Here is a 15,613-nt window from a genome sequence, read left to right on the forward strand (position 1 = left end):
TTGAGGTTGCTTCTGAGGATCATAATTGCACTGATACGAGGTTTTTGGAAATTATTTTAAATTAAATTAGGTAAAGTAGATGTAGAAGAAGAAAAAATGAAAATCTCAAGTTTGAAATATTTTACTATTTGAAAATGTAATCGATCAGGCGCAGTACATTTGGTTGCACGGTATTCAGGTCTCCAAACTGGATTTCTTTTCAGTTTCAATTCCAAATTTCACTAAATTGGAATACATTGATCTTTGGATTTAACTCTGAAAACTCTTGTATTGGTCCTGGCTCTTGATGCTGTTGCCTGCTCCTGATTTTTAGTTTTGTTACAGTACATATTTCTTGATCATCTCTAATAGAATCAAACATTTTCTGCTTGATAGCATTTTTACTGTTGTCTTTATATGCTGTCAGTGGGCTGTGTTGATTTCTGATGTCTTGTCTCCGGGTGTTGTGTTATTATGTTTACCTGATTGTTGACTATGAAAACCTTCTTTGTCTTACATCAGTTTTTGTTTATATTTTTATTTTTTTTGAAGTTCATTATGATGTTTTTTTTCTGTTGCAAATACTCACATGCCTTCTCAATTTTTTCTTATTTGCTGCTCATTCACCATGTTCTTGGAAAACAAACTTCTTTGTTCATCGTTTTGTGCTTTTAAAATCCATATTTTTAAGGTATTGCTTTATTTGGTGCAGGACATGTTTTGCAGTTTCTTCAGCATCATTGGGTATGAATGTAGCAGCTAAATACAATCTATTTTTCATGTCATTTTCATGAAATAGAAAATTAAGTTACCCATCTTTATTCTTTTGTGCAGGGATCCATCTAAAGGATTCTTTTGCTATGCTCAGGGTTATACAACACATTTTTTCTGTGTTGCTTCTTTCCTATGGACTACAACAATTGCTTTTACTCTACACAGAACAGTTGTTAGACATAAAACTGACGTGGAGGATCTAGAGCCCATGTTTCATTTGTATGTTTGGGGTATGCTTTTTCCCATGATAACCAATTAGCTTGTTCGAAATGTATACCTATGTTCTATGTATTCCTTTGTGTCCCTAGGAGTATCCTCCGGTGTTCCTTTGTAATGTTATGTGCAGAATTTTATGCGTTTCGTCTCTATCTATGCCTGATTGGGTGTCAACTCCTCTTACAGGTACTTCAGTTGTCATGACAGTTATACGCTCTATTGGCAATGACCATGGGCATATACGTCGTTTAGGCACATGGTGTTGGGCACAATCAGGACGTACAGGAAAGGCAAGTGTATAAAATAATTTTATCACCAGTTATCTTTCTTAATTGAAAGTTCCTAGGCATATATAAAAAATTTCTCCTTGTTTCTTTTCTTGAAATCTAGACATTTTCTTAGATCTGTGGCCTATTTCCTTTTATGTTACTGATTGCTGGCAAGTATTGCATAATAATCATTAAACCTGTTCTCATGATACTAGGTGTTGGTGCTTTATGCTTTATGTAGTCAAAAACTTTATGATGAATGTGTATTTTGAAGAGGATGAGTCCTGCAACTGCTCTAGATTGGGCATTTATTCTTTTGTTTATCATTGCAACATCATAGTTTACAGCAACTCAATGCAACAAGTTATTTTTCTGTGGGTAGTTGAAAACAAGGTTTAGCCTTTTGCCTAAAGTGGCTTGTTCATGTGGAGAAGGATTATGGTCCGAGACTCGGAGTTTTAACAGGCCTATTGACTATCCATCAATTCCTCATAAGACATTTCACTCAGATTTCTGTTTGTACTTGAAAGGATGATAATTTTTTTACGATAATCCCTTTTATCTGCACAAGTAGATTTAGAATGTCAAGGATACGTTAAATAAAATTCATGTAACAAGATAGGGGAAAAGGATTAATAGATAAGGAATCTGTAGCCCATGTTTGGGCCAAAAATGCATTTTTCCAAAACTTATTTTCAAGCACACATTCTCTCGTAAAACAATGTTACACGTAGATCCAAAATTTTTTCTTATTTTTTATCCACACATTCTCCATAAAATCACTATTCCAAAACATATTTTTCCTCAAAATCTCATTTTAATAGAGCCCAAACAGGGGCATAGTTTGATCAACTGATCATAGTATAAAATCTTAATTATAAGATCGAAAGCCATTAGATGTTGAGTTTTTTTATGCTAAATTATTTGTTGGGCCTCTGTAGTTTCATCTGTAACGTTTTTATCTTGCTTTCATTCCTTTGGACTATTAAATTTGTGGGTGACCTATTTATTCCTGCAGGCGGTTCACTTCATATCATTTTATGCACCGCTCTGGTGGGCAATTCTTTTCAACGGCATCACCTATTTTCAAGTGATACGCATGCTAAACAATGCCACGCGTGTATGTAACTATTATCTGGATATTTCGTTTCCTTCTTGTGTTTCTGGAATTGGGTTGAGGTGCCTGAAACCCTTTTTTGGTTGTTTGATGGATTGATGCCACATTAATGCATGATTTGTTGTTCCAGATGTTAGCGGGAATGTCTGAACGAGTGTACCAATCAGATGCACGGCCAGATGCAAAGGTTTTGAGTTCTGTTCTCCATTTTTTTATATAATGTTTGAGTATTTTAAAACTTTGGATCGAGATCATGCATTTTTTAAGAAAATTGAAGCTGCAACCTAGTGCCATGTACATGCCTTTTATTGGGTCATGTCTTGACTTGTCTATGCGGTGTTCCTCTTTTGGTGAAGTTTTCTGGTTGGGGAGATAATGTTCGAATCTTTACTTATCCTATCTCTCATCACTCGTGTCTATGATTTGGTTTGGATTATGTGAATCCTTCTTTTCAGTAATGACACGTATAAAATTGTGTTGTCGTCTTTTATGGCATGCTGACCTTTTTACGAGTCACATTATTGTTTGAAGTCTCACTCATCTCCCTTCTGTATGGTTTAGATTGGATTGTGCGAATCCTTGTTTTCAGTAAGGACATGCATTTATAATTTTTTCGTTGTCTGTTATAGCATATTGACAATTGACTTATTTAAGAGTCAATTTACTATTTGAAATTGCNCATGCATTTATAATTTTTTCGTTGTCTGTTATAGCATATTGACAATTGACTTATTTAAGAGTCAATTTACTATTTGAAATTGCACTTTCTCTGATCTTGCTGCCATTCGCTTGTGAAACCTAGTTGTGGAATATTGAACACATGCATCAAAGCCTATAAATGTATGCTTTGCCACGGTCTTTTCATTAGCAGATACTTATATTCATTGTTCAAGGAATGTAATGTGCAGGAGAAGTCAAATTAAGTTTTACATATCATCTCTCTACCTTAACAGGCATTGAATCGATGGGGTTACTATCCCCTTATTCTTATTGGATCTTGGTTTTTTGGTACAATCAACCGCATCCATGACCTAATTGAACCAGGTCATAAAATCTTTTGGCTTTCAGTGCTTGAAGTTGGCATGGCTGCTCTCATGGTAATTCTAAAATCTAGATAAAACTCTTGCTCTGAAAAAATAAATGTTATCTCTACTTCTTCAATGTGAGACCCAACTTCATGATTTCCGTCAATCTTTTTCAGGGCCTCTTTAACTCAATAGCATATGGCCTGAACTCTTCAGTGCGAAGGGCAATTTATGAAAGGTTGGATCTGTAAGTAACATGACCCAATTTTGATTGTGTATTTGTTGGTCACATTTTCATCAATTTGTTAGAACCACACCACCACTGCTGGAAGGAAAAGCAAGGACCCATTCCCCCTCTCCTTCCCAGTTATCACACAATGAACAAAGTTAGCTACAGTTTGGATGGAAAAACTGGATATTTTATGAAGTTAACTTAGTGCTTGTTAACTCCTATCAGCTGGATTAACACTTCATTTTGTTTCAAAGTTGATGGTTGCTACATGTTATCCTGCCAGGTTACCAGAAAGCTGCCGCAGATGGTTTCCAAAGAGTTGGAAACCAAGAGGCCAACAGGAGGAGAGTGAACTAGTCTCATTGAAAATTCAAGAACAGCGATAGAGTGCGTGTGAAGAATTGTGTTTTCTGACCAAAATTGACAGGAAAATGAAGAGTGGAACACATTCGAGTTCGATATTCTCCCGTGGTTTTGTTATCTCTGCACAGGAGACTTCAATCTTGCTTTGTTTGTATGAATTTCAGATTGAGACATTCCCTTTGAGCCTAGCCCACAGAATTCCAATGCATTTCAGTTAATGGACCTGAGAAAGTTAACTCTAGAGGGAGCTGTAGAACATTAGTAGTGTTCATAACAGCGGTGTAAAGTGTGTTAAGTTTTGGCTTTGGATTGTGTCTGATACGGCTGAGTATTCTTTCATTGTTTCAACTCGTGCTTTGTATCTACTTTATATTACTTGTCCTGTAAAACATTGCTCAAAACTTGCGCAAAATGATTTTACTTAGCTTTGTAAGAACCTTGTGATCCACTGGCACTAACAATTCTTAGAACACATGATTGGTGACATATGATTCGGTCAGAATTGCTTTAAAGAAAATGGAATTTCTCCACTTTCTTTTTGACTCCTCATGTGTATGTAAATTATTATATAATTCCATTATGAACAAGTGGCATTATTCTTCTTTGAACTTTGGGGTTATCGTCTACCGGGATTTTTCTACGGTGGATCTTGCAAACAAAATTGAACATTCTCGAGTGGTCTCAATTAAAGATGTTTGATTCATTTGAGGAAGTTTAACAGTTTTTGAAGTCTCGAGTCACTCTGAAGCAATCTTCTGTGTCTTGCCCGTCACAAATAAGCCCCAGACAAATTCAGTTTTATTTAAGCCAACCCAATTCCCCGTATGATGAAGAAAACAAAATGAATTATGCTACTTGTACATAAATGATACATATGGTGTTATATAAAACGATGTAAAGGGAAAATATTAGATAAAAAAGTTGAATGTATTTTAAATTAACAAATGAAAAAATGATATGCAACATCATGTAGTACTTGATGTCCATGTATCAAGATACAAGAAAAAAACAGTCCATTCATGATAGGATATTTAGCTATGCCAAGTAGTAGAAATATCAGAATTTCAGTAAAGAATCTTCCATCCCTGAAGTAGCTATGAGCAAACGAAATCCACGTATTACCACATCCCAAGAAGATAAAATCACAGATCCACTCAAACTAATGCCAAAAGTAGAAATAAAATATAGGATAACGCTGTGTACACCACAGCACAACCCTAAAATCTAATATTCATTTCACAATACATTACATATGATCAACAGATTCAAGATCTAAGATCAAATCCCACTAAGAAGAGGATTTTTTATTTTATGCAAGGATTCAAGAGCAAGCACATGAATTATCTTCTACGACCACCACGTCCTCATCGCCGCCCCTGAAAACCAGGTACCCAATTGCAAGCCCCACCACCACTGCAATAAACACTCCGGCATTGAAAGACATGATCGCCAGCATCAAAAGGTATCCGATCGCAGAGTTGACTCCAAATAAGATCGCCCCGGCAAATCTCGCTGCAGTCCATTTGCCGCCTCCACCGGCGAACTTCGATAAGAGTAAAGGGCTGTTGAGGGCAGCCGACCCATTGGACGATGGCGGAGATTTTTGGGTTTTGACAGAAAGAAGCTTGAATCTGAGGCGGTGGTTCTCCATGTACTGGTAGAAAACGGAGACGAGGAAGCACGCAAGAAGAGAAAGCAAATAGCTGGTCCATGAATCGGTTTTCCATGAATCAAACAAGATCGTAACCTTTTTGCCCCAGTAGAGGGTCATGTGCATCATCTTCACAAAACTTGATGAGGGATTCTAGAGAGAATTTTGATTTTTCTCAGCTTGGTTCTTTGTTTCTTGTTTGGCAGGAGTAGAAATTAACACGCTACCTTAGCATATTTGGACCGCTGGGATTGGTCAATTACAGTAAATGAACAGAGGTGGTTAATCCACTCATATTATTCCAAGTGAAAAAATAATCAAAGATAGTAAAAGTTACAGGTCTCCTGTGGTTGAAAATAATTAACGAAAAAATACTCTCAAATAATGTCTATCGAAGCACAACATAATATATTTCATCTTCAATGGATGTATATTTATATTTAATAAGAGAGAGAAAACATGATAAATATGAGAGAGAAAATGAAAAAATATTAAGAGGATGTTTGACATTCATTTTGTTGAAAAAATAAATTTTAGAATAGTAGAGATCGGGTTGGTGTTCAGTGTACATGGTACAAGATCGAAAAGAATGTATTGAATGGATGCCCACGAACCATGTTATAAAGAGTCTTTCCCACTACAGCCATTCCAGACATCTGCTTAGGCGCTAGTAAGAGAACCCCCCCCCCACCCAACGAAAAAAGACTCGCATTAGGCCTTCGGTCTTCTTTCATCTGATAGAATGTCTTAAAAAGAAAGTCTTTATTATCCAAGGCTCACTTAATTCGAAAGAAAGTTTTATTCGGCTCTATGAATATTGAAAAGGAAGGACGCTTTAAGAGGCGAAAGGCCATGGGGAGATACCGTTTGTGATCCACCTTTACTTTGAATAAAAATATGAATAGTTGGCGCTTATTTCTGGATGGAGAATGTTTGAATGAAAAATAAAGAAAAGTTTTTTTATTTATGTGTAATATTATTTTAATGAAGAATGTGTAGGTAAAAAGAAGAGAGTGAAAAATGCATTTTGATAAAAATGAAAATTAAACGGGGCCTAAATTATGATTACTCACTCCGTCTAAAAGAACTTTTAAATCTAGACAATCTTCTTAATAGTCTACATTTTATTTTTTTGCTACATTAGCTAGATATAACCTCAAACATGTTACATTGTAGAGAAATTTTTGTGGACTATCTATATATTTTAGCCTAAATGTCAACTTTTTTTAGTACAATTCATATCTATCCTTAATGTTCGACAAAGTCCTGCATGGTCACGACTTTGTTGTATAAGTAATAAACGTGATGTGAGAGTTATCGCTCCATTGAGAATAAGGGTCAATTCTAATATATTTGATATATTTAAGGGTCAATTCTAATATATTTGATATATTTAAATTCGTGATTGTAACAAAAGGTTCTTGATTGGTAACGGATTACGCTTTATAACAAAAACTTGTGAAATTAATAACAATTGGTTTAAAAGTCAAATGTGGGTGAATGTATTGAATTTCTGACTCCACTCATCAATTCTTAGTTCTAATTCTCAATTAATGATAATTAACTCAATTCATGCAATTATGACAATCGATAATTTCACTTGTATTTACAATTCTTTCTTAAGATATAATAAACATATGATTATCACGAGACGATCCTATTTCTGGTTCAAATTCATATGGGAAACATGCATTGATGTTTAGGATTATCATACATAATTGCACACGTCATAAATACTATTCCTATTATTTATTGTTTGTGTGTTCCAATAACAGTGTTATACCTGTTGTGAGTTTTTCAATACTACGAATAAGTAACTTATTATCCTAATGGTGTGAGAAAGATTAAAACAATGTAATTATACATATTAATGAAATCACAATGCAAGAATTAAAATAAAAACACAGTTTCAAATTAAAAACTAATAATCAAAGAATTTTGTTATCCATACAATACAAAGGATTTTAGCCTAACATATTAATGTAAGAATTGCAAAGAAAATAAGAGAAAGTCATTACCTGAATCATTAAACTATGAAGAAAATATGAAAATCTTTAATTTATGCCTTTAAATCCGGATCCAAGTGTTGAATTCTTCGTTCTTCAATATAAATTATCTCTATTTCTCTCAAAAAGTTGACTTTCAATAGTTCACACTTAGTTCTGGACGTGTTCTCTTATTTATCTTACGCTAAGGAGGTTGCTTACCAAAATAAAATAAGAAAAACTAGATTTTTTCACCGTTTACCATTGAGGCGCGCCATGGGAGTCTTGGGTGCCTCAGTTGCTTATTTTTTGTTTGGGGACGCTCACCTTTCCTATGGGCTAGGGCACATGCCTTGTCTAATTTTTGAGAACCAAATACTTTTCAAAAGTTGTCATAACACTCTTTCTCGATATCCAGTTGAGGTAATTTAAAATGCATTGAAAAAGCTTACTTAGAGGGCTACAATTCTTCTTGAAATATCAATTTTCCAATTCGAATGTTTGCTATGCCAAAGTTGGGTCTCAATATGAGGCTGAAAATTCGAAGTATAACTATTTTCGGTTGAAAGTTGATGTGTGATAATATTTTGACTATAATTCATCCCTTTGATTTCTTTTCTCATCCAATTGACCCCAAGCACTCTCAAATCTTCATAGTCAGGTCCACAACAACTTTTGAGTGTTTGCATTTTAGTCCCTAAATTTTGGATTTGCTTCATTTTAGCCATTTTTCGTTCCTTCTTCCAATTCTTCTTCAAAACATGAATTTTTCCTAATAAAAGAAAAAATAACAAATTAGGTAGTAATCCATCCAAAGAATAACAAAGTATCATCATTTAGGTCCCAAATAAGTTTGGAAACTACGTTTATCACTAAACAACTTTTTAGCAATAAATTTGTACTGCTCTTCATTTTTCTATGTGGGCAAACAAGATTTAGATTGTTCATGACAGTCATCCATTTAGTTATCAATAGTGACCTTAAGTAATCGGATCTCTTTAATGTAGGGGTACGAGTCACATATCAGAGATCTAATACCTTAGTTTTAGCAATCTAGATAAATAACATTATTTCTAGGCAAAAATTCTAGAGAAAGATTTGATAAAAAGTTCAAAATATCTGATAATATTTAGTACATGTTTGACAATCATACTTTTAAAACTTTTTTCTATATATTTATTTTCAATTGCATATTCATGTAATAAAATATTCTACGCGTAAATCATAATCTTTTTTCTACTTTTTAATTACACATTCTAATATGATCTGGGTTACGCCGCCGATTATCAAGAACCTGGTGATTGATTGGAAGAAGCCAAAGCCGCATTTGAGACCTCGAATGGGGAATACAAGTCACACAATTGCATGGCCGAGCTATGGAGTTCACAGGGTTGACATGCCAAGGAGCATGATTGGTGTTGGAGACGAAGGTCAAAATGGATGGGAGGCATTTGATTCACAAGGCCAAATTTGGAGCCAAGACTGGCTACTATGGGACCTATAGTGGTTCCATCCATGCGGTCGCATACAGGGTGACAGGGAATTAAAGAGTAGCTACACTTTGATCTATGTGGCCGCATAGTATACTTCGGGGACCAAAGTTGTAATTTTTCGTGAGTTTCCTATTTTGAGTAGAATTCTAATCTTTTATTATTTTTAGGATTATTTGAACGTATTTTTACTTTTTTAATTAGATCCTGTGGTTTTCATATAATTATGACTTTATTTTCATTCTATTGGAACTTTGACATTTGAGAGATCAATACAAAGGGGTTGTTTTGCTTCTAATTTCTTGTTCTTTGAAGAACAAATATAACTTATCAAGATTTGTTAATCTTGTGGTGTTCAAAACAAATCCGAGTGAGATTTATAAATTGTGTAAATAAAAGGTCGTTAATTTCACATATTAACGATTACTTAATTCATCGTTTGTGAATTTAATCCAAAATCGATGATTCTTGGCTTTCTTGGGATTCATGTCAATCTAGTTCTGGGTTCGTTAGTGGCCGTGCTAACTGGGTCTACATCAGTTGTTATCAGAGCTTAGGCACCAAAATCGAAGGTTATATCATTTTATTTTCTTGTTGAGTCTTTTAATTTTATTTTGCTCGATTCCTTTTTGTGTTCTTCGTATTTTCTTCATTTGTTGTGTCTCAGATCCATTAAAAAAATTCAAATCTTGTTTTTGGACAAATGTGACGTCCAAATCCACTTCCAATTGTTCCGTTAGCGTCGTAGTCGAATTTTTACTATTCACGGTACTGTTCAGAAGTAAAAAAAAAAAATCAAAAATTGTGGATAAAAAAGGGAAAACTTATTGTTATTGTTTAAATAATCTTTAGTCCTTCCAGTTTCATATTTTTCTATCCAATTAGTAAAAAATTCAAGAACCACTTTCTTGAGTTTCCATAATTCCTTTCATATTTTTGTCCACCTCTTTGAGTTCTTTAAAAATTCACGAGTCTCACACACAATCCGATTGAATTTCCACAAGAAATTGAGTTTGAATTGTTTTTTGAAACATTGATTGGAAGCAGCGAGTGGAAAAAGGTTGAGTGGTGAGATCAATTGAGTGTAAAAAATCGAAAATTGAGTGATTCCGGAGAGAAATATTGGTGAGGCAGAAATAAAATTTTAGAATTTAGGAAGTTTGGAAGTGAAAGATCAAACTCAAAGAAGATTGGTAGTTGAACAAATATGCCTGACGATATGATGAGGCAGTTTGAAAGGATGTTAAAGGATATGGGAGATATGATAGATAGGCTTGACACATCTGTCACCAATCTTCATAGGGGACATGGCAGACGGGAGCCTAGGGTGGAGATGTGAGATGAATTTGGATATGGATATGATGGTGAGCTGGTTAAGGATGAGTTTAATGGAGTTGAATCAGGGAGAATGAGGAATAGAGGTGATAGGTTTGAACGTCGGGGGTAAAAATAACTATGGAGATGATGTGGATGGAGGTATGGGGCAACATTAAAATGTCTATTCTGCCATTCAAGGATAGGGTGACTCGAAGACATACCTGGAATGGGAGAAAAATGTGGAGCTTATCTTTGAGTGTCACAATTACTCTGAGGAGAAGAAGGTGAGATTAACAGTTCTTGAGTTTACTGATTATACGATCACTTTATGGGATCAGCCGGTGATGTTGAGGTGTAGGAATCAGGAGAGGCCTATCAACACGTGAGATGAATTGAAGGCAGTAGTGACAAAACAATTTGTACCTGGTCATTATTATAGAGAACTCCATCAAAGATTGCAGGGATTGTATCAGGGTTCTAGGAGTGTGGAGGACTACCACAAGGAGATGAAAATTCTGATGATTAGGTCGAATGTAGAGGAGGATCGGAAGCCACTATGGCTCGTTTTCTAAATGGGTTAAATAGGGACATCGCTAGTGTGGTGGAGTTTCAGCACTATATGGAGTTAGAGGATATGTTGCATGTGGCCATGAAGGTAGAAAGGTAATTGAAGTGAAAAGGGACAGCTGGAAATTCAAGGGGCCTAATTCATCTTGGCAATCTCTCGAGATGATGAGAGGACTGATGGGGGTGTTGCAAACAATAAAACTGAAGTGCCAAGGGGAAAGGAAGAAAATGCTAGCAATGACCTACCAAAGGCAGAGTCACAAACTATTAGGAGCTGGGACATTAAGTGTTTTAAATGCTTGGGAAAGGGGAACATTGCATCTCAATGTCCAAATAAGAGAGCAATGATCTTGAGTGCTAATGGAAAAGTAGTGAGTGACAGTGATGGAGATGGGATGCCTGAGCTAGAGGATGTTAGTTGTGGTGAAGCGTTGGAGCATGTGGTGGACGGTGTAGCACTTGTGCTGATGCATGTACTCAACACACAAATTAAGGTGGATGAAGAGGAGAAGCAACGAGAGAACATCTTTCACACGAGATGCCACGTAGAAAATAAGGTATGTGGTTTAATTATTGATGGAGATTGTTGCACCAATATTGCTAGTATCACGTTAGTTGAGAAGTTAAGGCTGAAAACAATAAGACACCTTAACCCTTATAAACTACAATGGTTGGATGATCGGGGAGAGGCTAAGGTGAATAAACGGATATTAGTGAATTTTTCAATTGGGCAATATAAGGATGAAGTGTGGGTGATGTTACGCCAATGCATACGAGTCATATTTTATTGGGTAGACCATGGCAATATGATTGTAGGGTGAAGTATGATGGGTTTAGAAATAGGTATGACTTTGAAAAGGATGGAAAACTATCACGTTGTACCATTGACACCACAACAGGTCTATGAGGACCAAATAAAAATGAGAGATGAGAACGAGAGAAAAAGAAATGAGAGACAAAAAGAGAGCTCGAAAGAAAATGGTGAGGTGGCTAAGTGGGAGAAAAATCGAGTAGAGCCACATAAAAGAAAAGAAGGAAAGCCTTTTGAGCGGAGAGAAAATTGTAAGGCGAGCTTCTTTGCAGAAAAGAGTGAGCTTAGGAGGGAGTTGGGGAGGACTAACAAAACCCTCACCAGTTTGAATATATCTTTGAGGCAGGAATGTGAAAATTTATTGCATGAGGACTTTCTAAAAAGAGTATCGTCATTTGAATATTCGATTGATACAATGCAATTGGAGCATTTGTGGAGCATCGAAGACGAATCAGTCAACCATGGCAGTGTGGACTATCAGATTATTGAACATGAGCGGGTTGATGTTCTAGCAAATGGAAAGCCAGACATAAAGTTGAACTTGTTCCAAGATGGAAAATGGGAGAAGAATAAAACATTCCATGGCATTGCAAAGCTTGAAGTTCCAGATTCGAGGACGAATCATTTTGAAGAGGGAGGGGATGATATGATTCGGGTTGCGCTGTCGATTATCAAGAACTTAGTGATTATTTGGAACGAGCCAAAGTCACGTTGGAGACCTCCGATGGGCAATAAAAGTCACACAATTGCATGGACAAGCTATGGAGTTCATGAGGTTGAAGATGACATGCCAAGGAGCAAGATTGGTGTTGGAGACAAAGGCTGGAATGGATGGGAGGCACTTGATTCATGAGGCCAATTTGGAGCCAAGATTGGGCACTATGCGACCGCATAGTGGTTCCATCCATGTGGTCGCATACAGGATGTCAAGGAATTAAAGGGCAACTAGACTTTGATCTATGCGACAACATAGATTTCTTCTATGTGGGCGCATAGTAACTTCGGGGACCAAAGTTGTAATTTTTTGCGAGTTTCCTATTTTGAGTAGAATTCTAATCTTTTATTATTTTTAGGATTATTTGAACGTATTTTTACCTTTTTAGTTAGATCCTAGGGTTTTCATATAAATAGGACTTTATTTTCATTGCATTGGAACTTTGACATTTGAGAGATCAATACAAAGGGGCTATTTTGCTTCAATTTCTTGTTCTTTGAAGAACAAATCAAACTTATCAGGATTTGTTAATATTGTGGCTTTCAAAACAAATCCGTGTACGATTTATAAATTATGTAAATAAGAGGCCGTTAATTTCACATATTAATGGTTGTTTAATTCATTATCTGTAAATTAAATCCAAAATCGACAATTCTTGACTTTTTTGGGATCCGTGTCAATCTAGTTGTGGGTTCGTTAATGGCCGTGCTAACCGGGTTCTCATCACATTTTCCAAAAAATTACTATTCAAAACTCTCTTTTTTCAAAAGCATGATTGTCATACAGGGGCTTAATTTGAAAATTTGATATCAAGGGTGAGAATGAATAAAACTAAGAATAGCCACCCAAGTTTGGTTCAGCTCGCCTGATAAGATGGACTCGGCCATTGGTCAATGAGTCGAGCTTGGTTCAACTTGTTGACGAAGAGGGCAAGCTTGCTCGGCTTATGGGCCATGCCTGTGCAGGGTGGAGCCAAGTTGTCTATGAGCTCTTGTATTTTTCTTAAAAATATATAATTTGTAAAAATTATATAAAAATCAAATATGACATAAATTGAGCTTGAAAATAGTGTATCCTGTAGGGCCGACCCATAAAGCCCATGAGTTCAGCCAACTTAGTCCTGCGCTCATTTAAATTCTAGTTTGGCATCTTTTTTATTAAATTTTAACATTTTAATTGTTAATTAAACGAATTCTATGAGTTAGGGACCATAGTGCCCTGAAAATCATAATTGGGCACCGTACGCCAAAAATATATAATGGCAAACAAATTGCTATTTAGTCTAGATTGGGGAGTAAAGGTGTAAAGTTTTAAACTAAAAATACAAATTAACAAATTTGCAAAATCAATATTTGTCTACTTGAATTCTTCTCCCTCTTCTATAGAAAAATGATTATGCTATATGTACATCACAAATTATAGATTTATTTAATAGCATATAATGTGGCAAGATATAATTAAGTTAAAATTTCATCACCCAACTAAAAAAAAAAAAAAAACTCCCTCATTTCCTTTTTGCCACCTCACCAATCTGTGAGCAGTAATGTACAAATAACATTAAGAAAAATCATACTAACAATGGTTACATGCCTTTTGTAGTCCTTGTACATACAAGACTGATGAGAAATGATCTATTAAACATCAAAGCTTAACTTATGTTAAATATTGATGACATGACAATCAATTCACTGGTAAATAAATTTTGAATCTCAATAATTAAATTAATATGTCATGTCACCGGTGTTTAGCAAATTGGAGATGTTTTAAATAAATTATAAAGTAAAACTAGTTTATACCAAATTAGTTCGTTCGTGAATATCAAGAAACTTTGTAACTCGATTGGACCTGGCTAACGCTACACCTTCAAGAGAGGGTAACAACTTTCCTATCCAAGTATCAGAAGACTCTCTGATAGAAGCATTTTTGTTCATAAATAAATGGTGCCTAATCTTCCAAAAAGAATGCGGTATAAATTGATTTTTCATGTATCACTTAGGATGTTGGACATAATAAATCAGGCGTCCAGCGGTGCATAATTTCATTCCTTGACACAATGCAGCTCAATCTAATTTATCACAACTTACTTTTATTTTTTATTTTATTTTATTTTTCTCCTGTATATTATGCTACTGATGGAGAAGGAAAAAAATATTAATTTTTCTCTATCGTTTTATATATTTAAAGAAACAATGATATCGTGTGAGAAGAACTATAAGCAAGTAAAGAGGAAAAAAAAAAAAAAAACAAGATGTAAGCACGTTTTGTTAGATTCTGATGTTTCTTCAGTTTTTGACACACATACATAATTTGATGGTGAATGGTGCATAAAATGCTGAGTCTCGCAGGTTGAAGGAGGATTACATTGCCCATTTCAGGTGGTGAAAGATGAGATAGTGAAATGAGAGGAGCAACATTAATTTTTTCTGCAAGAAGTTCAAAACATACTAAGGAATTGATTTCTGCAGCTCAGTTGCCTCTGAGGAGCTTGGATTCGATGGTTTTCTTTTTGACAAGAATAAATAATTCAGTTTTGTATTTTGATTAATTTTTAGGAGATGATGCATTGATTAATTGATCAAACGAATAAATTTGTTAAATAAAACAATTTTTTTGTTCCACCACAACATTCATTAAGGTTATGTTTGATACCCCATTTTTTTTCCATGGAAAATAGAAAAGGAATTCCATCTTCCACTTTTTGCTTGTTTGATAGCAAAAATTTTCTTGACAATTGGAATTCTTGCTTTGTACCATTTCTTGGTTTTCCTTGAATTGGTTTTCCTACCACTTTGGTAGTTTTTTTTTTTTTTTTTTTCAATGGAAACAAATTTTAGGAACAATTGTAAAAGATGATATCTCTTAAATTAACAATTTTCATGTAAAACAAAGTCAAACGAACCCTAAGAGTTCTGACCAACTCAATTCTATCTCTCACTAGGGCAAGCCTAGGTTGGGCTTATAGCCCAAGCGTGCCACCATCTGTCCTCGGTTGTTGGTAGTGGTAGATGTAAGGGTGATAATTTTATTTTTTTAATGGTTACAGTGAGTTATAACACAGTATATGAATGTATGGAAAGTGTTGGTGGTGGTCTAGCAATTGAG

General features: G+C 35.2%; 2 protein-coding genes across 2 annotated transcripts; one reads left to right on the forward strand and one right to left on the reverse strand.

The window, feature by feature from the left end:
* Positions 1-239: 239 nt before the first annotated feature.
* LOC111385442 (G-protein coupled receptor 1-like) lies at positions 240-4,474 on the forward strand. The gene is made up of 8 exons (XM_023009830.1): positions 240-723; positions 814-983; positions 1,156-1,259; positions 2,257-2,358; positions 2,486-2,542; positions 3,309-3,452; positions 3,557-3,627; positions 3,896-4,474. Exons 1-8 carry the CDS (start codon positions 569-571, stop codon positions 3,996-3,998), a joined length of 906 nt encoding a protein of 301 aa, XP_022865598.1. The 5' UTR covers positions 240-568; the 3' UTR covers positions 3,999-4,474.
* Positions 4,475-4,971: 497 nt separating this feature from the next.
* LOC111385443 (copper transporter 5.1-like) lies at positions 4,972-5,925 on the reverse strand. Its single transcript, XM_023009831.1, has one exon. It carries the CDS (start codon positions 5,753-5,755, stop codon positions 5,297-5,299), a length of 459 nt encoding a protein of 152 aa, XP_022865599.1. The 5' UTR covers positions 5,756-5,925; the 3' UTR covers positions 4,972-5,296.
* Positions 5,926-15,613: the final 9,688 nt, after the last annotated feature.

This window comes from Olea europaea, unplaced genomic scaffold (genome assembly GCF_002742605.1).
Source record: "Olea europaea var. sylvestris unplaced genomic scaffold, O_europaea_v1 scaffold3167, whole genome shotgun sequence".
NCBI lineage: Eukaryota > Viridiplantae > Streptophyta > Magnoliopsida > Lamiales > Oleaceae > Olea > Olea europaea.